We start from the raw sequence: 26070 nt of genomic DNA, 5'->3' as shown, positions 1-26070 counted from the left end.
GCTGGTTAATGGTGAGTCATCCTCTTCCTGTGCGCTCAGGAACTACCTGCGTGCTCAGGTATAGCTGTGCAAATGCAAATTGCTGCCTGGAAACCTGTTATACCAGATCTTGGATCTCCAGGCTGCTGCGTTTCCCTTTCTTTTTCTTTTTTCCCTCTTTTTTTTTTTTTTTTCCTTTTCTTTTTTTCCCCAAGTCTGGGAACACTGTGACAGAGTTGTTTCGGAGCTCATGTGAGTGTGAAAGTTAATCATTTCTCACCGGTAAGGGGAGGGGAAAGAAATGACAAACCAGAGAGTTAACCATGTTCCTTTCATGTGCTTTGCTTCAGAGCGACCAGCCACCTCCAGTCCCCAACGTCGCCCTGGGCTCTCGAGGGGAAGCGCTGGATGGCGGGAAGCCCGAGCCAGAATCCATCCTCCTGGTGTGCCAGGCCCAGGTTGCCGAGCTGGAACAATGGCTAGACAAAACTAAAATGTCCCTGAGGTCAGACCCTCAGACCCCCCACGCGCAGCAGGTGGTGGAGCCGCAGCTTGCGGATTGCCAGGTAAGACAGAGCAAGAGCAGTCGGTTTGCTGCTGCCATCCAAACCAGGCACCCTTCCCTGGGGGGGTGTGTCTGCAGAAAAGCTGTGCTCGCTCTTCTCTCCCTTCTTCATCAGCTTCATCACACCGTGCAGAGAACAGGTGACTGCTTGGCTTCAGTTTCAGGTGCAGCTTTGAAAGGGCTTAGTTAAGATACCTGTTTTTAGAGTTGGGATCTGTGTGCATCCAGGGGATTTAGGTAGAATTCTGGAGTATTTGTAAAGCTTTGTTTTTCTTTGGATTGTTTTCAAAAACATGGCTCATTATAGTTTAAATCCTCTATTGAAAGGCAATTTTTCGTTAGTCTCAATCATGATAAATCAGCTAGAAAAAAAAGAGTATTTTTTTTCTTTTGACAGTTTCACTCTGTTTCTGTCAGAGTAATTTAAAAGACTGGTATAAAAGAGCTTCCAAGCTGGTTAATTCTACTTTTGCACTTTTTGCATAGGTAGAAAGATGGGGCTTTTCCCCTGCCCTCAGGTATTTGGACCTACTGCATTTACTCCTAGGGCAGCCTCTTGCCCCATGGCAGTGGAACAAAAGGAGTGGGTGGTTCCTGTTGGTGAAAATGGGAGGAGGAAAACAGGACTGGCATGAGGGGCTGGGTGGGAGACAGTCCTGGCATGCAGCAAGTGCAGATTAAAACAAAGAATGCAGGCAAGCCTCTCTGAAGCTCCCTGTGGTGCCAGTCTGGTGTGCCAGTTTACTTCAAACACTGAGTCTACCTAGAGCAACAAATTTCACTCACCATAAAGGAGCCAATACCAAAATGTCTCCATTTTAAATTACCAGGAGACATTTCCACCTGTTTTGTTGCTGGTTTGGGTGTTGTTTTTATTTTTTAATAGGAACTGAGTCCCTGCCAAGAAGTGCCTCTGGGTTTAGGCTGTGATTCAGTCAAGTGTTCAGGTGCTGAACTCTGTGGGAATTAGGATCCTGAATGCACCTAGGTGTCTGGATCCATCTGGATCCCGTTCAGCATTTGTGTCAGCACAGGCCTCAACGGGGCAGTTCCAGCTGGTGAAAACAAGCAGGCTTTGGGCAGCTGTAAGAGCTGCTCAGTTCCTGTTGGCTTGAACTGTCTGGCTCAATGTAAAGATGAGAACTCAGGGGTGGAAGAGAATTTTCTAACCTAATCAAGACCTACACAAAAAGATACATATAGAACAAAGAGAAATAGTCTCTAGATCCAGGCGTATGACGAAAAGCAGTTAATTTATTACAGTTAATTACTTTGAAGTTGAGCCATGATACCTGTTTCCACACTCATCTTAAAAATATGAGTTTAAAGTATGCAGAGATACACTTTGATTCAAAGCAGCTTGAATCAAACCCCAGATCCCAGCAGTTTGCAGTGGCCTGGCTGACACATAGGAACATTGCTATGCATTGGTAATTCAGCATCGTTCATCCCAAAGGGTGATGTGAGCAGTCTGTGCACTGCCTTTCCCCCCACACTGAGATGTGTCGTCTTCTTGGTCACACTCAAATGGAATCTGTAATTTCTGCTCTCCTCTTATTGCTTCATATCTTCATAACTTCCTACAGATGCTATTGTTTGAAACAGTGTTAAGACTAACTCTGTAAAAAATTTGTTTGATTGTTCAGAATAAAAAGAGTCTATATTGGAGGAAATCTTGGGGGGGCACAGCTATTTCTCTTGCCTGTATGTTTCTATTCTTTTCAAACAGGGGTGGTGTGAGCATTGACTTCAGAATGCTGTCAGGAGAGGAGTGTTGTACTTCTAAGAATGAATAATTATCTGCTGTCCCTTCTAGGTGAGGTTATCAGAGATTGAACAAAAGGTCCTCTCTTTACTGGAAGATTGTGGAGATAGTGCAGATTACCAACAAAAAACAGAGGCTCTTTCCATGAAGCTGAAGGAAGTGAAGCGCAATTTGGAAAATGTCCAGATGATGCTTCAAGACAAGTACAATGAAGAGCAGGTAAAGCATATGAATGCTGTGCAGACCAAGAGTGAGAGTCATGATGCTTTAATGGTCTGTAGTTGCAGAAGAACAGTTAGAGCTCACCATGTGAAGCAAGGAAGGGAGAGAAGTCAATCACAAATGTCAGAGTTGCTATTATTCTAGTTCACAGTCCTGTATAATTACTTGCAGTTTGTAGCAAGTAGTGGATTTTTAAAGAGTTTCTGAACAGCATCGTTTCTGCTTTAAGTGCTCAGTGACAGAAGTCAACATTTTGCAAGGAATATAGGAAAAGGACTGGGGTTTTGGTTTGGTTTTAAATGCCTTTAAAATGCCATGATGTTTGTCTGGGATAGTATCACAGCAGAGAGGCCTTTCAGTAACTTTCTCTTTGAAGAATGCATAAATGGCAAGGACAGTGACTGACACAGCTGCACAGTCTTTGCTAAGTTTCCCAGTGGGTGAGACAGGAACTTCCTGGTTTCAGAGCTCATTCCCTCTTTGTTGTACAAGGGATCAGAGAAGCCCACCTGATGTGTTTGTGTAAGAGCAGCTACAGTTTCTCCAGGGCTGGAGGAGCACAGTCTAAAAGGGAGCTTGCATGGCCCAGGAGAGAATTAGTACTGGTAAAGGCTCCTGTTGAAATACCTCTGTGAGTGCAGACAGATAGAGAATCCAGGCACATGACCAAATTTATAAGTAAAAATTGCACATCCCTATAATTTGGTCAAACAATAAGAATGGAGGATTAGTATCACCTAATCTGCTAACAGGTAAAACAAATGAACTGTAACTGTTGAGGGAGAAATGTGAGGACCTTGGCAGCAGGTTAGAATGGATTAAACTTTCAGTAAACGAAACTGGACAAAAATCTTTGCAAAAGTAGCAATTGTGTTTCATGTGCTGCTGATTCTGTGTATGGTAAGTCTGAAACAGCTCTGCTTTTCCCTTTCCCCAAACTGCACCTGAGGGGTTCTGCTGTCTTGTCAAGTCTGGAAGCTTTCCCCCACTGGGTCTCTCTCTCTTTACAGGTTAACAACAGGGAGAGGGTGGACCCAGAGCCCCTTGAGATCCTGCACTCAGATGGCTTCAGCGTGCCCCAGCCTGCCCTTGCCGAACAGCCACTTGGTTGGCACAATGGTCTTCAGCACCCACAGGTAATTCGCCTCCCATCCAGGAGCCAGGCTGCTCCACATCCCCTGTGGGTGGGGGAAGCAGCTGCATTTACAGCTTCTGCAGAAGTTTGTCAGGATGCAGAAAGGTCTCGTTCCTAAAATCCCTTGTCCAAAAGCTTTAGTAATATTGCAAAGCGGAGTGGGACCCTGACATTTGCCTTGTTTCATAATGATTCAGATGGCATCACCTATCCCTCCAATCTCCTATCCTTGAGGCACTGATGTGTTGTGAAATCTGAATCCATGTATTGACATTACTTTTGAAGATGCATTTGAAGCTAAAACTTTGTGTATGTTTTCCCATGGGCTAACTCACAAGGACTTTAAGGTGGTTGTTAGTACAATAAAAAAATCCTGTGATGTTCTGTGCTCTGCACACTGCTTCTATTTTACTATCTGAAAAATTAACTTTTGCCATTTTGATGCTATTAGAAAAGAGTTGGAGAAAATTATCCAGGTTGAGCTGCTAGAATTGCTCACTTTTCACTCGACACTCTCCTTTTGACTAATGGAAATCATATTTGAGCAAACCCCCATTTTCCGGTCTCTCTGTCTATGGATTGCAGTAGGTGGCCCTTAAATTTCCATGTCTACATAATTTGTTTCTGATTGATGGGTTTTGCTTTTAAATCTTCAGCTCAGGCAGAAATACATTCCATAAAAATACATGTTTGCAGAAAACTGTTTGTTTTGCAAAGTCATGTTTACATGTAAATTGCACTTTATTCTGACAGATGTATTCTTATTTTCATTGCCGAATGATTTCACTTAAAATGTGATTGGAAAAGCGCAATCATCATTTCAGATTATTACAGTTCAAATAACTGTTCGTGCTGTCCTCTTTGCACAGGATCTGAAAGTAAAAGCAGCTGAGCAGAAAAGCCTCATTGACTTTATTGAGTCGTGCGTGGAAAAAATGCAACCACAGCTTGAGGACAGTGTGACTCAGAAATCAGAATCAAGGTACGAAAAAACAAACTCAGTTACCAGATTCAGTGATGTGAAACTGCCTAAACCTGCTGAAGGTTTGTAGTCATACCATTGGTACCTGTAGAAGAAAAATGGCAGAAACTGGGGATATCTGCCATCAACAGTCTAGAGAAATGGAGGCTCGTTCATGTGACACCCTCCGTGATACTGGGCTGACTCCAGTGTTCAGAGTCAGTCTGACTGTCAGGCAGGACTGACACGTGCTGTAAACTAAAACAGGCCCCTTTGGAGGTGAGTTGAGTGTGTCTGTTCACAACCATTGCTGTACAAATGCACAGACACACCCAGCCAGGTTCAAAGGCAGCAGCCTTGAAAGGGGGACATGGGGGTCATGTACCTTCCAGTAAGGAACTGAGACTTGCTACAGGACTGTGCTCCCCATGTTGTCATTACAGACATGGAGGCTGCCAGCAGGCCTCTAGGATGTTTCATGGGAAGGGAAAAGTCCAAAGAAATGTATCAAAGCTTGGATTAAAGATCATCCATACACTTGGTTTCAGGCTGGTTTTGAGACAGGAGCAAGAGGAATTAATTTTACACAAGTAGCCTTACAAACCTGGTTTTACTTATTCTGCTTCAGTATTTGCCATTCTGACAATGTTTTCTCAATACAGCAGTGGAGAATCTGATTCAAAGAGCAAGCAGGCTGATCCCACCTTGGCTCCAAAGGATCAAATGGGAAATAAATGGCAATATTTACAACAAGAGCTGTCATCAAAGGTGAAATCTCCTCTCTGCCAGCTTGTGGAACCTCAGGTTTGTTTAAGTTCAGTAAAACACTCTCTGTGGGCAGTCGTTTGTGGTAAAGATAGCAATTAGTGTATCTTCCTGTGTCACCTTAGTGTGGCTCTTCATCAGATAACTGAAAGCTGTGCAAGCATTCTCCAGAGGAGATTGTTACTGCATAGTGTTTTCATAATTGTCTTTTAATTTTACTTTGAGGTAAATCATGTCTCTGAAGTAGTGACTACTAAGCACAGTGTGGGAGCACCTGGTGAGTCTTTGTAGTTAACATTCAGACTAGATGTTATCTGCTTCATTCTTGCAAGAGAACTAAGAGAGTTAGCCAGCAAGCTCCCAGCTGATTTTTTTGGATGTGGGTTAAGTCAGTTAAGTGGGTTAAGTTTCCCCCAGTGAGAACATTTTGGTCAGAGCAAATCTTGGGCTAAAATTTTGTTCTGCCATTCACCATTGTGTTCTCTCATTCTCATATGTCAAAAGCAGAGTTTGGACTGCAACAAGAGCGCGCTGTGTTTATGTTCTGAACTGACTGCAGAATTTTACTCTTTGGACAAAACTGTAATTCCTGTTATTAACAGTTTTATTCACATTAAATTAGAATAATTACATTTCTTATTCTCTGAAATTGCTGCTATACAAGAAAGAATATCAGACCTAAAAGAATGAATGTCAACTCTTTTGCAGGCAAGACTTAACCCTGCAGTGGGCAGTAGGGTTGCCTTAACACAAACTACAGCTGTAGCCCTTAAAACTGGGAATCAGAGGCTCCTTTTTCAGTCAGTCTCCCATCAGGGCATAGCCTGCCCAACTTTTGCCAGTGTAAAAGGATCCCTGCTATCCAGGTGCTTTATACTAGTGCCTTAAAAGTTTCATTTCAATGCTTTTTGAGAGGGGTGTTATTTCATTGCCCATAGCCCTGTCTTCATTTGAGCTTTTCACCTAATTTCAGTGTTCTTTTTCCAAATGTTAGATTACAACAAAGATGAACATGCTGCCCCGAGGAACATTCACAGGTGCAGGAACCCCAACTGTGGAAGAACTGAAAACTTACACTGTCCAGCTGGGAGACCTGAGCCAGGAAGCAAATGTGGTGCATGCACAGGTAAAAATGGCATGTCCTGGCATTGCAAAAAATACCAGGGATTCTAGAAACAAGACACTGCTTGGACACTGGGAAACAGTCAATAATCATATTATTGCAAGTGGCATTCACTGTAGTGAGCTTTTGCATTGGGTGTGGACTAGAATGTAGAAATCAGCTTTGGATTTTGAGAGGAAACATTTCAAATTTCAGCTATGATACTTCTGCTAACTGAATCCAAAGATTTGCTAGTGTGGGTAAAAATCCTCAAGCTATATAAAGCAAGGAAAATGATTTCAGTAAATCTGCAGGATTGGAGCTGACAAGACAGATTTGTTATGCTCATTCCTGAGATTAGAGACCTGAAAGACCACAGCCAGTCTCTAATAAATAAAGGGTTATTGTCTCAGCTTTGTCCTTGACAGCTCTGAATGTTGCATGCATATAATTGTCTCATGAGTCTGTCTCTCAGTATTTAATTAATTCCATTTTATTATTAGCTGACCAAACCTCTAACCTTATATGAGTGAATAAATCTTAGCCATGCCTTGGGTGAAAGTACTGAAAACTTCTGGCTTGCATTTACTCAGGATAACGTGGCAGAGGAAGTCTCTTCCAATTTGGACAGAAAGTTGTTTGAGTTGCTTCTGGCGATCAGCCGATGTTTGAATAACATGGAGGAGATGTTAAACACCTCAGTCCTCTCCACGGAAGAGGCAGCTGTGCAGCAGGCTCTTTATGAGGTAACTGTCCTAAGCCATTCTGGGAGGGAGAAATCCCAGTGGATTTCTGTTACAACAGAATATATATGGCCTTATATTTCCCCTCTGTTTCGCTGGCATTATTCAGGAATAACAGCACCAAACTACTCGGTATTGCACAGATTTGGGCCTATTGCTTTTAACAATTACCAACTTGAGTCCTGCTGCCTTTTACAGGTGAGAGTCCTCGGAAAGACCATTTTCGCTCATGTTACTTTTCTTTTCACCCTTTAGACTCTGTCTGTCGAGCTGCAAAAACTTCACGCTGATCTGAGTGATAAAAAGGATGATCTCCTGAAGTCTATTAGCTGTGCTGGTGGGAGCACAGATGTGTTCTGCGAGTGCTTTAACAACTTGCAGGCACGGCTGGAACAAACTCAAGCTGCCACTGCTTCAAGGAGCAACTCAATGAAAGCTGGGCTGGATCATAATAGCAATTATCTGGTACTCCACTGCCAAATGCACATCTTGTTTCACAGCATCTGTTAGACTTGTCAGTGTTAATGCATTTGGGTTACAGATGAGCAACCTCTAATGGACTCTTTTTTTTTTTTTTTGCTACTAAACAAACTTGTCTTGGCCTCTCAAGAAGCAAATTAATTTTGCTGGTTACAGTGCTGTTTGCAGTGCTGACTGCTATAGAGGCCCGGTAGGAGCACGGTAGAAAATTTGCATGCAGAAAGTATGGAAGTAACCTGGTATCCCATGCAGGCTGAGCTACAGGCTAAAGCAAGTTTCTCTGCGTAGGGATTAGGCCAAGGAGAGTTTCAGGTATTGTTTCTGCTACTGTGTCCTCAGGAGAGGCAGCCTTCTTCCCTTTTGGTGCCATGTCTGACACTGGGCTACTTTTAGCAATGTATTGGAGGTTGATTTGGCCCCACTGTATTTACTGTTCCTTTAGATTTTGTGCCGCGGTAGCAGAAGCCATAGTTTTGCAAATTTGCCCTTTTTTTGTTCTTTGTCAGAAAAGCAGATAATGAGAAGCTTTTCTTTAGATTCTTGTGATGTGCTGAATCAACTAGCTATTGCTGGAAAACATTCAGATCAGGTATTTAGTCTTAAGTAAGGAAAGAACCTGGTCTTTGAGATACAGTTTGCAGTGTCCAGCAAAACTTCAGTGTGCTCATCATCTGCAAGATGACCTGGCTCTTAACTGCTGAATAATAAAGCAGTTCCATTGAAGAACACTGGGATATTGTCTCCAAACAGCAGCAGAACTAGTCTAGCAATGTTTATTTATGCAGAATCCATGGAGCTCCATCAGTCAACCAGTAATGGGCTCATTTTCTTATTTTCAGAAGAGAAGAATTTGATAAGTTTCACAGATTTTTATAGTCGTAGAGGATCATTGGGACAGACTAATCTACCTTCTTACACTACACAGACTCCAGAATTTCCCTCTCTAAATTACTGCTTTAAGCCCATAATGCACATGCTTTATTTTTTCTGGTTTTTTTTTTAAAGAAGGAAAACACGCTTTTGCTGTTGTTTGCTGCGTAATTTTGTCTGGTCATTACTCTGTTCCTGATACATGATATATTTCTGATGTTTGTTTCTTTTGCAGAATCAAACCAGGCTGCTCTATGATCAGTTAACTGAGAAAAAAACTGCTCTGCAACAATGCTTGAATGAACTACATGGACATAATGTTTCTGAACAGCTTCAGGTAATTTTATTCAAAGGAAAGGAGAGTTTTTACAGCATTAGCTATTATTTCCAGTTTTCTGCAATCTATTAAGTTTCATATTTTCTAAAGTTTGAGTCTCACCTAGGTTTTAAAATTGAGAAAGGCGAGAGTTCAGTATTTGCCATATTTGCCACCCCCTTTTTTTTTTTCCACTACACCCCAATCTGTAGACAGACCTTTTGTAGCTCTTTTAGTTGTTGGAGTGGAGAAACCAGTCTCTCCACAACCTCTCAGAGCAAATACACCTCATACTATTAAAGGGAAAAAAAAGAGCTACGCAGAGTACAGCACTTCACACATTCGGCCTTTTATATGCAAAACTAGCTTTTTTTATGTGGGAATAGGACTCTAGTATTTATATCTACTCATGTAGCATTTATGAGTACTTCGTCATATGGAATTTGACCAGTTAAGCTATTTCTTTTGACCTTTATAGGGATTAGAAGAGAATTAAAAATTAACAGACTGCATATCCTTCCTAGAATGGTCATTGGCCATCTACCTACTTGTTGCCGAAGCAGAGGGTATCTGGAAACTTTTTTTATTACAGGCTCATAGCCTTGTATAAAGGCATAATTTTCTGCCAGACTGAGAGCTGTGTTCCCTGGTGAATCCCCTAGCAGGGATTGCTGCCTTGGGTATATTCTGTCAGGTAACCACTCCTGGAAAAGAAATGCCAGACGTATATAGCTTTCCTTTCTTCAGAGAGGACTTGTCTCAATTCACTCCTAACTGAGTATTTATGGTTCATAAAAAAACAATGGTGTTTTCTGAGTCCGTGATTCCTTTTAATGGCTGCTCTTGAATTAGTAAACTGAAATACATGTTGAATGTTGTACTATGTCATGAACAGTCTTGTCCATTTAGTTTATAAGATGGTTGGATCTTCCAAAGTGCTGGCACAGATCCAGCCTCTGGATCCACTGCTCTACCAGTGATAATGGAAAGTTTAATGGAATGGAACTCTTCCTAGTAGCTTATTTTGTCCTTCTTTCAGAAAGTTGATGCCTATGCTTTGGAGCTGCAAAACTTTGAAAACCAAGTGGCAAAATTGAGAGGCCATGGAGAAAGATTGCAGTTACCTATCACCTTAATCCAGGAAGCTTATAAATTAGAGGTAAGAGGACAGTACAGTTTCCACTCATTCAGAAAGGTTTGATTTTTCAAAGCACGATATTTTCAGCATCAAAAGGCTGATGGTTGGCTTTTTTTCTGGAAATATATGTGTGGGGTTGTGGAATTTGCTTCTGTCCTTCATGAATTGCTTAACTGTGTTTACATTATAGGATGTTTTGGATGACATGTGGGGGATTCTGAAAGCAAAGTATGTGGAGCTGAACTCCCCTTCCATCAGCGAAAGCCAGTATGAGGACTTACTTTGTGGGTTTGCAGAGCTGGTAGCTATTGGAAGAGAGAAGATGGCACAAGATCCAAAGCACTTAGCAAAAAGCAGAGCAGCTCTACAGTCTCACCTGGAAAATCACAAGGTATAAGATGCTTATCACAGCACTGCTTAGATCAGCATAGCAGGATCACTGTTTGTTGTGAGTGATTTCTCTCCAGTGAAATGGAGAAGAATAACTGGCTCATGCACGGGGGAGGGACTTGAATATGTGCAGAAAACAAAGCAAAGGTTTTCAGTAGACCAAAACAGGACCCACTAAATATGAAAGAGTGGCTGTTATTACAAATGCAGTTTTGGTGATAATTTAGTACTTTTGCTTACTCAGAACACATTGATGTGTAAGGAAAACATATGTCCTTCTAAGTACTGACAGTAAATCAGGAGTGAGGTTCCTGAAATTGTCTAGCAACTGGGAGTTGAGCCTTTGCTTTCAGCAGTCTGTGCCATCATGATCTGGTGGATGAAACTTACCCATAGCAGCCCCTTTTCCGATGGGAGGGTAGTTGAGACCCTCCCCTTTGCAGCCCAGTGTCCCTTTTATTCAGCTGCTGCATGCTTGGTGGGAGATGCTGAGAAGGCACCTGCATCCTCATTGTCCTGCACTTGACAAGCAGCCCTGGGCAGCACTAGTTACTGGAAGGTGTCTCTCTGTCATGTCAATGCCTTGATGTAACTGTTTCATGTAGCTTAAACTCCTTAAAAATTCCTTCAAGGTGCTGAGCACTGCAAACCACTACTCCAAAGTCATAGGAGTCAAGCATAGGTGGTTGTCACTCACAGCTTGCCCTTAGCAAAGCCAAATGTTAGGAATTTACTTACAAAGCAAAAGAAAACTCCAGAAGCCATTTTCTCTACCCTGGTAGGAATGCTCAGGATGCTCACACAACCTATGCATGGAGTATGGTCTTTAAGTGAAATTCTTGTACTAGTTATTAGTTCTTAATGAAGAATGTCTTGACTGAAGACCCTGAAACTTTTTTTTTTGTGAGGGGAAAGTGCTGTGTTGAGATTCAGACATTTACCAAGAGCCATAACTAAATCAAGCTGTTGCCTTATAGTTATACGAAACTATTGTTCCCTGCCTACTACTTATTGCTTGAAGTCACCTGAAATCCAGGTGAAACAAACTGGATAATGACTGTGTGGTGATAACTACCTCATGTTAAACTACACATTTATTTATAGCTAAACTCTTCCTTCTGTCATCTTCCTACAGCATCTATGAATTTCATACAAACTGAAGGTATAACTGTAGATCTCTCTCTTTAGAAATGTATAAATGAGAACAGTGTATTCAGCCCCTCACTCATTTCTGACTAACTGTAAAATGATCAGTAACTGCCCATCTTGGGGTGATGCAGAATTTGGGTAGTAGGCTCCTGACTCCAGCTATGCCCTGAAACTGGCTTCTCAGTGAGTCTTTTCCTGCTGTGAGTATGTGATCTCTCTTACAGACCAAGCTTTAACTTGTTTTTTTCAGGACTTTTTCCACAACCTCATGACCCGCATGGCTTACATGCAAGCATTTTCTAAGAGAGTGAGTCCTTCCATCCTGCAAAAGAGAGAGGAATTCTGGAAAGAGCTGGTGAATGAAGTCAGGTTGCTGGAGCAGAAGGCCTGCCAATATGGTATCCACTTAGAAAGCCTGTTAAAGGTAATAACTCAAAAGAAACCCAGAGTAAAAGCTGGAGGGAAAAAGAAAAGTTTCATCTAAGGCAACTCTTTTCCCACCAGTGATTCTTTGGCTAGTAGTTGTCCTTTCCTGACATGACTGGACAGCAACAGTCCATTAGTTATTCTGTGTGTGTCAGTAGACCAACTTTATCCTTGCAAGTGTCTGAAAGTGGACATTTCAGCTTATTATTCTGACATGGATGGGACTTTATGACTTCTTGCAGTAACTTTTGAGTGCTTAGACTGACAGAAGTGCCTTTTAAGGCACAAAATTACCAGCAGCACTCTAAAATAAGACTTAGTCTGAAAATACACCTAGAGAATAAAAAATTATGTACACCACTTTAAAATAAGAACCCTTGAGGATATTGGAGAATGAATAATTAATTCATCTGTGGTGAAATCATGTCTCACTTTATTTTAATTTCCATATTGTTCACCTGTTTTCATGTTATGTTTCATTAAAGCAAGAGCTGCTGATGCTAGAATAAACAGTAAGGCCTGAGTCTGGTGTAGCAAAAACACAGATTGATGTATGGTGTGTTAATGATTCGATTTATTTTTTAGGAATGGATGGTGTTTGATGAGGAATGCCTAGTTTTCAATAAGGAGTTAGAGGCACTTGCCTCTACATTACCTTCTGTCAATTTGGTTGAAGAAACTGAAGAAAGATTAATGGAAAGGATTGCACTTCTAGAGGTACTTACATGTTTTTCCAGCTGACTTTCTTTGTGGATCTGTAAAGTTGACCAAAAGATTAGTTAGAATATGAGATGATGATTTTTAGGACCCTGTTTCCTTTGTCTCCTTGCCTGTGTGTGGATGCAAACCGACAACTTATTTTAAAAGTATCAGGGGACCAGGCTGCTAATTTCAGCCACAGGCTACAAGTTCATCAAAGTGGGAATAATGACTGTAGCTACTTTAGAAGTTGGTCTGCAAATGCAAATATTTGGGATAAGATGGTATGCAGGCTCCATGGATCCCAAATACAGCAAGGAACTTTGGAGTGCACACAGAACCACTTCTCTGTAATTCAGGAAAGATTTTCATGCCATAGTGTAAAACCTGTGGAAGAGGAGAATCAACCTAGTGCCTTCAAATACCTGAAAATATGAAGTATTTGAACCCCTATTGCCACCCTGGTTGCAGCTGCATCTCTGATGGCAGAGGTGCATCTTTTATTTAGAACCTCAACTGCAGTTGGAAATATTTTATCCATGTTTTAAACACATTTAAATATAAGGATATGAAAGCAGCCTTTATGATTGCTTTATAAAATTAAGAAGAAATAGTATTCAGTAACCTTAGTGATGTATTTTCAGAGAGTGCTCTGCATTCCTCAGAGGTTTGACCTTTCTCAGTCTTCAGAGGACCCACTCCATTAGAAATTTTTGAATTAATAAATGTTTGGGTCTATACTGAGTCCAGTTTGATTCATAGACTATAAAGGGCAGAAAGGATTATAGTGATTTAATCTGTCTGACTGCATGAAAGAGGTCATTGGATATTCCCAGAAAATTCTGAGCTATATTAAAGCTTTTGTAATTGATCAACAGTAGATATTTACGATCATAGTGGCCCTCTGGTGCTTTTGATACCTGTTGCACTGAGACAGGAGTCATGCCATGCATAATCAGTAACTGTGAAGTTGCCTAGTTTTCCTTGGCTTTTTAAGTTTTTAACTAGCTCTTCACTCTGTATTTGTCTTTAAAGAAATCAGAAACAAAGTAGTAAAGCTTTAGAAGATGTTTTTGGGTGGAGTCCCAGCACTGGACCTTCACAATTTCAAGGACAGGGCAGAATAAAATTCTCTGGGGCTTAATTCCTGTGAGAGAAATATCTCTATTAACAGTATTGTACATGTCTGGATAGAAGTGAGATGCACATCACACAATTACTACTTTGTTTTCTCCCTGGGACTGATCTGCTTCCTACTTTTTTTTTTTCTTTTTTACCCTTTCCTCATTTTGACCTTCCAGTGAAGTGTAGTAATGGTAAAATGCTGACTAAGCAAACCAGACCACTCCTATTTTTTTCCTTAATGAGCTTCACTGTTCATTCTTTGTTCCTCTCTGCCACCATTATTCAATAATTATCCCAACAGTTTCCTTCAAAACTCTGGTAACATTTCTTTTTAAATAGGATAGAACCTGAAGGAAGCACAATAACTTCAAGGGGAACAGGAGGACAATAACAATAACTTTCTGGTGGGAACAGCCATATGTTTGGACAGTGCAGCCACATCTGACAGTCTTTGTCCATTGCCTGAGGTTTGCATGGGTCAGAAAAGCCCATCAAATCATAACACATTCTGATTATGTATGAAAGTATGTTGAGATCTGTCTTGATCTCTCTAGGGGAAACAAAAAACCCCACCCACTCTTATTTGGAAAATAAAATACACAACAGAGTAAGTGTGAGATTAAGAAGTCAGAACAAATTATATGTGTTTTCCTAGCTGTGTTTTCTGTTTTTAAAATATTATTGTTCTGCAAACTTCCCATATTCTGACAGCAAATCAAAATCAGTGTTGATGAAAAGCATGCCAGGCTATACCAGATGGTGAAAGAAGGGAAGAAATTGCTGACTGCTGTGAGCTGTCCAGAAATAAGAAGCCAGATTGGGAAGCTGGAAGAGCAGTGGTTGTCTTTAACCAAAAAAGTTGGCCATGAACTACACCGACTTCAAACCTTACTGAAGCTCTTGGTCAGGTGGGTGTAACTCAAAAAGCAATTAGAGATATCAGTTAGACATCAGTTTCTGATCTTCTGTAGGTGATAGCTGTAGTCAAGCTTCTGCAGGGTCCTGTAGCAGCAGAGGTGCCTCCTCACAGAGAGGAGGACAATTTGGAGGGTGAGAAATGTATCCGAGCCTCAGCTAGATGTAATTTTCTGTGTTTTGTTTCCTCCTTGTAGCTACAACAGAGACTCTGAGGAATTAATGAAATGGCTGGACTCTGCTCAGCAGAGAATGAATTTTTGGAAGGAACAGTCTCTCAATGTGTCACAAGATCTTCCCACCATCAGGGACAACATCAGCAGCTTGTTTGTAAGTCATTTCTGCTGCCAGGTTTAGATAAGGCCTTGTGACTTATGGTGAAAATGACCATTTTGAGAGGTTTTTATATTTGCCATGAGGTTTTTGTATTACTGCCCACGTAATACAGCACAGAATGGGTGTGTGCCCCAAAGCCACCAAAGACCTTCCTTCAGATCCTGAGACTGGCCAGAGATCCGAAATCAGAATGGAATCCTCTGTAATGAGCTCACAGCCCAGCCAGGATCTCTTTCTTATGCAAGTACAGCATACTGGCACTGCTTCTGTCTTGCTCCTGATGCCAAACACCAGATACAGCAGTTCTGCCAAGCTGCCACTTGACAGCAGAACCTGGAGCGTGGGCTCAGGGTACAGGAGGCATGAAGATGCTCAACCAAAGTCAGTAAAGGGAAATATGCTGAATTGCATTTCATGTCTTTGCCTGCCCCCTGTGCTGTGCTCCCCTTGGATGACCAGCCAGGAGGTTCAGCCCCAGTGTAAGGCCAGACAGAAGGAACAGTGCACAGTGGGAAAGCAGAGCATCGTGAAGGTTGGACTGGTAGGTGTGAGCTGACTGGAGACCTGAGGACTGGGGTTCCTACCTGAACCTCTGTGTGAAATGAGAATCAGGATATTCCCATCCACATGGATGGGGCAAAAAGTGGCATTCAGCATTGTATCAGGCTGGGCAGAAAAATGCTTTACCTGCTGCCAGAACATGTTGAGCTCATTGTTAAATTTGCTAAAATCTGCTTGAAGCATTTCATCCTGTGACTGAAAACGTGGTTTGTCTTATTCATTTAAATAGATATTGATATATTTACCATCTCTTAAATTTCTCCTGTGCACCTCAGACGTTCTCTAAGGAAGTTGATGAAAAATCTTCCCTGAAGTCATCAGTGGTGAGCACTGCCAACCAGCTCTTTCACGTGAAGCAAGCTGATACTGCAGCACTTAGGTCATCTTTGGCAAAGTTTGAGCAAAAATGGGGAGAACTGATTACACAACTCCCAGTCATCCAAGAAAAGCTTCACCAGGTGAGGAGACACTCTGCTGCCATCTCTCAGTTCAAGCTAAATAATTACATTAAAATGTTGCTGCTGGGATTCAGTTGGCTGCTCCCCAAACTACCTTTTTCTGAGTTAACTGTCTGTCTTGCTTTCAGAATAACCCCAATATTGTACTGCAGTTTAAATATTACAGTGTTCTTCCTGGGCTGTTTTGCTTATATTTATTATCTTTACAGTTTTACATGAAAGTCTGTTACAAAAAGAAATATTTTTATTTGAGATTTATGAATTCTTGAACCTTTCTTAAGTCACTTGCCCTTCTGGAGCACAGGGCTCACTATCAAGTTCATGCCCCTGTAATGCGATTATAGTGCCTGAGCCTTTCTGAAAATAGAAATGTCATTTTCCTTGATATTTCTAACAAGCAGAGTGTAGAGGATTCATTATATGCTTTATCCCAGCTTCAAATGGAAAAACTTTCATCACGGGAAGCTATTGCTGAACTAATGACCTGGCTGGACCATGTGGAACAGCAGCAGGAACATGAGGAGCCAGTAAATTCACAACGCAGTGCTGCCCAAGTCAAGAGCCTCCTTCACAAGTACAAGGTAAATGGGAAGCTGGAAGTCCAGGCCTTCTGCAAGGTGTTTGGCTGTAAAAAGGATGGAAACAGCCTACAGGCTTTGTCATATCCTTCCCCTTGCTCTCAAGAGGGTTCCTCAGTCGCGAAGGTGTCTTAAAATCTTCCTTTATAAAACCTTATGCTTCTGTGACACAGAAAACACTGCCTGTCCTGCAATACAGCTACTGCCTGCTGTGCTGTAATCTCCTTTTCCCCATGCTGTCCCATCTGTCTTGCTTGTTCTCTCTCTCGCATTTAGATTATGAAGTGGGATGAACAGGAAAGCCTTTCTTCCCTAGGAAGATAGACTGTGTTTGTGCTGTGTTCCCTGTCTTTTTAACAGGGAATATATCTCCATAACCAGGATCTATTTAACTAGAGAACAACAGGGGTTTTGAATATCACGTGTCATCACAAGAAATAACCTGCAGAGAGAGAGGCTGCAGCAGAGTCCTGGCGCTGTTCAGATGCCAAAGCACCAGTGGCAGAGGCTGATTGCTCCAGCCACAGGAAGGATTCAAACTGTGTACTTCCACAGATGCCAGAGAGCCCAACCTCAGGGCATATTTTAGCTCCCTGCAGAGCCATATTTTGCTCTGCCCTCACAGAGCTGCTAAGCTCTGCTCTGGGCTCAGACAGTCTGACAGTTCTCAATCTTCAGCTGCAGTTCGCAGGCACTTTGGCACTACACATAAGGCAAGTGCCAACATAAACATTTCTTTCCAAGTGCCTTGGTATAGCACATATATAACATTTTGGTCTGTATCAGCTGGATTTAGCAGTTAGGATATGTAGGTGAAGTGCTGTTTTAACTCCTTTGAATATTTAGAGGTCAGTTTGTAGGTGTTTCTTCTACACTTGTCAGCAATATGGGGATGTGTATGCTGAGGACAAAGCTGGGATGAGGCACACAAATTCCTGCAGGAAAACAGCTGTGACTTTAGTACCTCTATTGTGTATTCTCTGATGACTTTTTTCTGGGTACTGCTAGATATATGAGGAATCCTTTCCTTCTCTTTTCTCCTGAGACCTTCTGAAATTAAAAGACATTCCCTTATGTTTTCACTTTGCGTGTAGTTTCTCACTCATCTCAGTGGGCAAGGACACTCATGCTGGAGGACACTTTCTCCTCCCAGGTACTCTGATATTCTGTTCTGATAGCAGATACTTTGGTAAAGGAGCAGAAGCTCTTGCTGCATTTGCCTGAGAGTTGCAGGAGTGTAGGAAAGCCTTGGTCTCAGCCTAATCTGGGACCATGGTAGTGTGATGGTATTGTCCTGTGGATTAAGTATAGAGTCTGGTACCCCTGGATTTCCTTCCCTATTCCAGCACTAGCCTGTTCCTACTTTGAACTACCCATGTAATGATATTGAGGATTATTCCTACAGCCAAGTCTCCTTCAGAAAAGTATTTTAGGTCATGGTTCAGACTCAGCCGCGGGTGTCCCACAGCTACACCTTGAAGTATCATTGGAACTGATCAGATTAAAACTACCAAACTAATTGGTTTACATTTCTGTTGTTTGTTTGTTTTTTTTTTCTTTTTTTCCCTGCAGGAATGCATGATGGAAATGAACTTTAAACAGTGGATGGTAGATTTTGTTAACCAGTCACTGCTGCAGATGAGCACTTGCGACGTGGAGAGCAAGCGGTACGAAAGGACGGAATTTGCTGAGTGTCTTGGCGAGATGAACCTGCGGTGGCACAGGCTGCAGGCAGCCCTAAACAGAAAGGTGAGATTGAGTTCTCATGGCTTTCTCTCTCATAACTCATCTTGCCTGTTGACTGTATTAGGTGGAAATATAAGATTCCTCATATAAAGAAAATACAGTCAGTGACACGTCAACAAAGAAGTCCTATATTGAGAAAACTATGGAAAAGAAAGAATTCAGGGCAGTGTCTGCAGGGGAACCTGTTAGTGAAATCCGTTGAATCTTTGGGGTGCTGTGAAAGTTGGACCATTTAAAACTTCGTGGGAGAAAACACTGGGTGGTTTGTGGAAAGGAGAGGTGCTGCACTGCTTGGACAGACAGGCCTTGCTCAGCAAACAGCACCAAAAAAAACCAAGCAACCCCTCCACATGCCATATGATGGGAATGAGAAATAGGGATATATTAAGCTATCCCCAGTTTTCCTGTTGTAGCAGTTGGATTTGCCAAAAAAAGTAATTATTAAGTTAGTAGTGTTGATAGCCGTGGGGGAACATATGATCCTGCTGGAAAAGGTGTAGCAGGGATTAGTTCCCAGGCCTGCTCCAGCCCTCCTGGGTCCCTGGAAATGAGTTATTCTGGATCTGTGTCCTCCTCCTGAAGTAATTAAATGCTTTCCCAGTGGAGTGCTTTGAAGACCAGCAGCTCATAGAAAAATTCTTTATCTAGACTGACTGTACCAGCATATCTTCTGTTTCTTTGGAGAAAATCTGTTTCAGGCAGTGCCTCAGAATTGCTCTATTCTAGTGAGGCTAGAAATAATCCATGCATCCAGAATTAGATGCTGCTGTTTGTGTGCCCCAGTGCCCAGAAAAGCTAGTGTGACTCATGATATGGAAAAGACATGGGGAAGGTTAGAATCCCAAATTCAACCATGAGGCTGCTGGATTGACTCTCTCTACTAACATATTCCTCTTTCCATCTCTGTTTCTCAATTTGCACATCTTTGGGAGAAGCTGCCTTCTCTGAATCCAGATACAAAGATCACTGATCGAACAGACAATTCACAATTTTTTTTATAGCTCAGAAGGTCTTCCAAAATAATTTTCAAGTGGAAAATTCAGTTCCACGATGGAATCCCACTTTTGTAGGAGAAAAAGTTGTCTTCTCTAACCATTTTCAAGAAACTGCATTCTAGGATTTAATGGATCCTCAGGGCCAAGATTGAAGATAGGAGATCTTCAAATAAGAAAGGTCCCTTTCATATTAGTAACTCTGGTGGGGTTTAGTGAGAATGAAGCTTTCAGACTCCATATGAATCTGTCCATGTAGCCCAAGGTCCCACAACTTGTTAGGTCTGCATGCTCCCAGCTCCAGAACACACACTGTCTTGTTTCTTCCCAAGGAAAAGGTCAGATCCTAAAGAGCCTGCAAAACCTTTTAGCTTTTCCTTTCAAAATATTTTCTCTAAATGCTATTTTCAATGTAGATTTCGTAATTTCAGAGTTTGTCGCGGAAGGGGAAGCCCTGTTTCTGCCCACCCGTAGGTTTAAGGAAGTTAAAATAATTCTGTAACTTACAGATACAAGACCTGGAACACATTTTGGAGGATATTTCTGAAAATGAGAACAAAGCACAGACTCTTCACAACTGGCTGGAAGCTCAGAGCGATCGACTGAGATCCTTACAAACCCCAGCAAGTCTGATTTCTGCACAGAACACATTAGATGATTGCAAGGTAAAGCATTACGTTGAATGATATTGTTGTAAAAACCCTATTTAGCACTTCGATGAATCCAGACTAAAGAATTGCACAGATTTTAACAGAAAAAACCACAAAGGAAGGTGCTATTTCCTAGCAGAATACTACAGTGTAATTTTAATTAAAGTATGTTACATTCAGGTGATAGAGCCAGATGCACTTTTAATGTGAATTGCTATTCTGTGGGGTTTTCCTCCAACTGAAGATGCCATTTGCTGTTGCTCCATGGTATTTGGAGTGTTGCACAGCAATACTGTGGATCATATTCTGAGATTCAAAATTGTTCTCAGTTCAGCACAGCCATGGTAAAAGCCATCAATTCCATTAGTTTGAAGAGCTCTGTGGTTGAAATGTCATGGAAACTACACAGTCCTAATTGGAAAAATAGCAATTCTCTCTACCTCTGCCCTAGAAGGTAGTCTCTCTGCACCAGCCTCAGGAATCTTGGTGTCCTTTGGTTCTGTTGTGTTTTTCTAGGCATCAGATCCCTCAAAATTAATACAGGTGTTCAGCTGCATTAATAGAAAAACTTTTTGCATCTTGAGAGGTACGAAGAGTCCTGCTTGGTTACTGAGGAATTAGCTCCTGATGATTTCCTTCCCAAGCATGATGTCCAGTGCTCAGACTGACAGTAAAGGGACTGATTATAGTTCAACCTGCAGGAGACCATCTGAGGCAGCCACTGTCACTTGGAATTCCTGTAAAACAGTTGTGTATCAGAGTTGAAATGATGGTGGCATGGCTGAAGAATTATGCAAAATTGGTTTTAAAGAAGGAACCTTTATCTAAGCTCCTCACACAGCAGTTTTTTTCCTATGATCTCATTAAAAAAATCTTATTTTTCTTCCTTTTTTTTATCAATTAGGAGCTAGAAAATCAACTCACTGCTAAAGCCAAAACTCTTGACGATCTCAAACAGAGTTTGGCTTCGAATGGTAGTGAAGAACAAACCCCAGAAGCTCAGTCTCTCAGGCTTGCTGAGCTGTGTGAAATGAAGGACAGCATTGTAAACCAGGTAAAAGCTTCGCCTGTGTTCAGGTTTCCTCCACTACCTGTTCTGACCACCAGTGTTATTAATCTTCTTCATGGGATGGCAGGAGCTGGTACAAAAAAGATGCAAAGTATTCCTTGCTCTTAACTTTCTGAAGAACTTCCTTTGAAGTCTTTACCATAATGTAAATTAATATATTTCCAAAGTTTAGAGACAAAAATTAGTCTGATCTTGAAACAGTTTGAATATAGAGGGGGAAGGAACAGACCCCCATCTGCAGTTTAAGAAATTAAAGAAATAGCTATTTTTCTGCAAAGTTGAAAACTTGACTCTCTTGCTTAATCTGCTTCTCTTTCATACCTGTTGTTTGTCCCCTGTTATGTGCTGGTGGAAGCTGTCTGTTCCTACCCCATTCTAACTGCAGTTTTTCTATCTCCCAGTGACTCTTCCATCCAGTCACTGGGATGGCTGCTGCCATCTTCAAATCCTGTGCAGTTTGCAGTTTGTTCAAGGATAGTGTGGCAGATTGGTTTGCCATGCAAATTTACTCCCCAGCAGTTTGTATTTATAGTTATATTATCTGTATACTTGGAACTGATCTTTTATTTTGTGGATGTAATTGACAGGTTCAGGAAATATAATAATGAGTACATTTATAGATTTAAGTGTGTGATAATAAATAACCATATACTGTAGAGAATTATACATGATGTAGTGTTTATGTTTATAGTTAAGATTCCTTTACACTTTCTATTATAAATGCCTTGCCTTTATTCCTCAAAACTTTGTGAAACCCGAACCCTTTTGCTTGAACTCTTCCACATAAGGTGTCAATACAGGATGGATCTGCTGCTTCTTAGTTTAGTTTTCAACAAAAATGACTTGGCTGTTTCTTACCAAGAAAGCAGGGAAATTTATGTCTGTGTACATGAAGAAAGATTGACCTTCTGCTTTATAGCTGGAGATAGAAATTGGCAGGATTGCAGCCTAGTGCTTTTTTCTTCTTGCAGTCACCATGGGTCATGTTAATTTTAGGAACTTTATGACTTAACTATCAAACTTCTAAACTGCAGAATGTTCTTACAGCCGAGTTGTCTGTGTGTGCAAAGAAGCACTGAGTGCAGGTTCCTTCCCAGGGTGACTGCTCTCAGCAGAGCCAGGCTGTGATTTCATATATAGGGCTAAGGAGATGTGATCCCTTGATTACAATGTCCGTAGGCTGAACTTGAGACTGTAAGTCTGTGGCCCCAGAGACATTTCCCAAGAACAGTGTCTTTCCATCTTCCTTGTGTGGGCAGTAATTAGCTACAGGCTACAAAAAGCAATTACAGATTCCTCCCACCTATACCATGATTCAAAAGAGAACAGGGATGATTAATCCATCAACCTGTGCGTACCTGAAACTAGGATACTAGGATAAAATGATCTATGCAGTCTATTTAGGGTGAACTATAATGTAGAAAATTCTTCTTCTCCCACTGTGTGGATGCATAGTCAGAACTGAAATCCAGCATGTGGCTTTGCCAGGTCTCATGGAGACATAGTTGGTTTTTTGCCCTGTTTTCCAGCTTTTCTCAAAACATCTGGTCCTGGCATGACTGGAAGTGGGTATAGAACTAAATGATGCTTTGTCTAACCAGGACCATGCCTTATGTAGTTCCCTGATACCAAAGGGTAAAAATGACAAATCACACTGCAGGAGGACTGTGGTTTTGTGTTTGCAAAGTCTAGGAGTATGTGGCAAATGGAAGCTGTACTTGCCCCATATAGATTAGATAACTGTAATAGTAAAAGTGACATAGAAAACAGAGGATATCCATCATTTAATTGGATATGAGAACCCTGAAGTTGCTAGACTGGGATTCAGGTGGGCCTGCATTATTAGAGCACAATGGCATAAGAGGGATGACAGCTCTCCAGAGTATTGTAGCAGTGTCTTCTTCCATACAAACCAATTTCTGTTCAAATTATCTTTGAAAGGAAACTTGATCTCTGGATCAAACTATTTGCTTCCTAAGAAGATTAAGGCTCTCAGCTTCTTCCCACTTCAGGTTGATTTTGGCAGAAAGGAATAAGCAGTTCATTATTTCAGTACTTGTTACTTTTTGGCTTGTTCTGAAGTTATGGCTGAAAGAATAGTGCTACCTTGAACTCCAGTTAAATTTTAATTGCCTACAAATTCTTATATTTAGCTCTAAATACAGTTTACTGCTTTGTTTGAAGCCTGCACAATTCCTTGTCAAATAGGAAAATACTCCAACTAGTGAAATTCTTGTGAGCAGTAAGCTTAGATTTTTAAGTAAATTTACAGGTGATTTATTGTCAAGATCCCAAGAAATAGCAACAAAAGTGTTTTGTTTGCAGGTTGCACAGTTAAAGGCCTCAATGCAGTCAATACTGGAACAGTGGAGAGCATATGATGAAACTTATGCAGAAGTCAGCCTGATGACAACAAGATATTTGTACTGCATAGACCAGTGCAAACCTTCTGGGGAAGAAGCTTCATTGGAAGCTTTGAAAAAACAGGTCAAAACTCTCCAGGTAAATCTATTGAAGTTGTCTTATTTCTGTACTTCCTTGTATGCCTTTAGGCAGACAAACAAACACTGAAAAACAAGACAGAAAAATTTATCTGAGCAACTTTATTGTCATGACATTAAAGTCAGTGGAATATTATTACATTTTTTTTACCTCCAGAGACACTGAGGATTATTTTTAGGCTTCTTACTTTGTTTAGTGCCTAAGTTCAACTTTGGTGCAATTTAGGTACCAAGGTTCAAGAAAGAAGTACAGGTCAGTCTGCCTTATTGTGGGCTAGCACTGCCTCTATTTTGGGTTGCAGAGATTCCTTGTTCAGTCTCCTGCACGTGCTGGAAGGCATCCCTGTAGGAAGCACCAGGTCCTCATACTCCCTTGCACCACAGAGTCCAGATGGACCTGTGCTCTGCACCACCATCCCTCATGCTAATGTCTGCTCAGTCCAAATCTAATTCACACAGACAGCAGGAAGTCTGGCTGAAAATACAGCTGGCAAAGGAAAACTGTGGACACTGTTGTATGTGTTTGCATAAATGTTATTCACCATTCCTGTAAAAGATGTTGGTTCTCGGTTCATTCATTGAAAGTAAATTTGTCCCTTTGCTTGTGCTTCCCAGGGAAATGCTCTGCCATAAGGCTGTGGCATAACCTGGAAGGAGATGCCTGGGCATTGATGCAGGGACTCAGTGCAGAAACAAAGGGAACCCAAGGTCTCCTGAATGATTTTTTTTTTTTCACTCAGACAATTTTACCTCTCTTAGCTTCCTAATTTTTAGAAACAGGCGTTACATTTTTTGCAAACATTTTAATCTGTGCTGCAAAAGCATGGTATTATTGCTTCCCTATCCCTAACAATCTATAGGGGAAGTTATACTTAGGTTTGTTTATCTCCACAATTAATTGCAATAATCCATTCTGCAGTGTCTTCAAGAGGAATCGGAGAACAGCGAAGAAAGCTGGGCCAAGCTCCAGGCTGCTGCCAGTAACCTGAAGAAGAGCTGCTCCCCATCCTTCGCAGAGATTATTGACCAGAAGTGCACAGAGGCACACACTAGGTAAGCCTGCAAAATAAGACCTCAGTTATCAGTATTTCTAAAAAAAAGAAAAGCTGCTGAGGCAGGGCTTGAAGGTCTGTCAGATTTTTAAATCTATATTAATGCAACTCACCTGTCTAAGGGTACCTGTGTGAGGAATAGAATCACAGAATGGTTTGGGTTGGAAGGGGCCTTAAAGATCATCCCGTTCTAACCCACCTGCTGTGGCCAGGGATGCTTTCCACTAGTCCAGGTTGCTCTGAGCCCCATCCAGGCTGGCCTTGAACGCCTCCAGGGATGGGGAACTGATACCTTTTAACTGGATACCTTTTTCTTGATGGAGTCCCATAGCACAAACTACTCCGTATCAGCAAGGCTTCCAGTAACGTGGGTGTGAATGCAAAGAAACTCCCATGGCAATTCTATGCCTATTCATATTCTGGAGGAGAACCTACCAGGAAAGCACTCTTGTCCTTGGATATGTTGGCAGGTGGAACTCAGTAAATGAAGACATCACAGATCAACTGCGGGCAGCGCAGGCGGCCCTGCAGCTGTGGGAGCCCTTCGATACTTTATGCACTGAGACAGCAGCCAAGTTACAGCAGTACAACGAGCAGTGCACTCAGCTCTTGGATGCCCATGTGCCCGAGGAGAACATGATAGAAACCCTGGAGCAGAGGATACAGGATATGAAGGTACATTAAATGCGTTTCTGCTGCCTGGCACTAACCAAGGTTTATTGTTGAGAAACAGATCAAAAGAACACCACCAGTTCAGTCAGTGGAAGAGATAAAATCTGTGGGTTTCATCCATTAACAGGCACCTTTGTGTTTCTTTTAAACACTTTGCCCAAATCCTTGGACCAAACCACAGTTAGCACAGGATGAGAAGAGTACAGAAGGGAGTAATCATATTCCAGCTCTGCCCATTTCTGCTCTACACAAAGAATCAGGCCTGTGTTGGAAGGAATCATTAAAAGAAAAATAGTTTACTTTATGGGGCATTGCTTGGGAGAAGAGATAATAGCTACTAGAACAATAGCTAGGGAAAAAAATGTTTTCAGTGCACAGGACCATCCTTAGGTTTTCTACAGTCTTCAAGTTCGTTTTAATTGTATTTGGTGTTGTGTTTTGGCCTGGTCTCATGAGTTCACAGATTTCTGAGCTCATTATATTATTCTAATTGCTTTTTACTTTAGGTAAATGAGACCTCATGCTGAGACCACAGAGTACATTGGACTCTCTCAGACAGCAAAGCTGTCATTAGGTTCTGACATTTTTAGTTTTTTCAAACTGCAATAAAGAAATGTAATAATCCTTATTTCAGGACAGAGCAATGATTCATCGTGCTTTATGAATCTCTAGCTGTGTATTGGAAGAAGTCCAGAGTACTCCATTTTGCA

General features: G+C 41.5%; 1 protein-coding gene across 1 annotated transcript in view; it reads left to right on the top strand.

The window, feature by feature from the left end:
- SYNE2 (spectrin repeat containing nuclear envelope protein 2) overlaps positions 1-26070 on the top strand; it is a 181127-nt gene that overhangs the window by 107326 nt on the left and 47731 nt on the right. The window contains exons 68-90 of the mRNA XM_032689907.1: positions 330-545; positions 2361-2528; positions 3542-3667; positions 4536-4648; positions 5290-5431; positions 6387-6518; positions 7088-7240; positions 7493-7702; positions 8823-8924; positions 9943-10062; positions 10232-10432; positions 11831-12004; positions 12592-12723; positions 14542-14738; positions 14943-15075; positions 15918-16100; positions 16535-16681; positions 18251-18427; positions 19926-20081; positions 20971-21120; positions 23461-23637; positions 24556-24689; positions 25159-25363. Of these exons, the coding sequence (XP_032545798.1) occupies positions 330-545; positions 2361-2528; positions 3542-3667; positions 4536-4648; positions 5290-5431; positions 6387-6518; positions 7088-7240; positions 7493-7702; positions 8823-8924; positions 9943-10062; positions 10232-10432; positions 11831-12004; positions 12592-12723; positions 14542-14738; positions 14943-15075; positions 15918-16100; positions 16535-16681; positions 18251-18427; positions 19926-20081; positions 20971-21120; positions 23461-23637; positions 24556-24689; positions 25159-25363 (3648 nt within the window). The remainder of the gene's footprint in view (positions 1-329; positions 546-2360; positions 2529-3541; positions 3668-4535; positions 4649-5289; positions 5432-6386; positions 6519-7087; positions 7241-7492; positions 7703-8822; positions 8925-9942; positions 10063-10231; positions 10433-11830; positions 12005-12591; positions 12724-14541; positions 14739-14942; positions 15076-15917; positions 16101-16534; positions 16682-18250; positions 18428-19925; positions 20082-20970; positions 21121-23460; positions 23638-24555; positions 24690-25158; positions 25364-26070) is intronic.

This window comes from Chiroxiphia lanceolata, chromosome 6 (assembly GCF_009829145.1).
Source record: "Chiroxiphia lanceolata isolate bChiLan1 chromosome 6, bChiLan1.pri, whole genome shotgun sequence".
Classification (NCBI taxonomy): Eukaryota; Metazoa; Chordata; class Aves; order Passeriformes; family Pipridae; genus Chiroxiphia; species Chiroxiphia lanceolata.
This window is presented reverse-complemented; position numbering and strand designations above follow the sequence as displayed.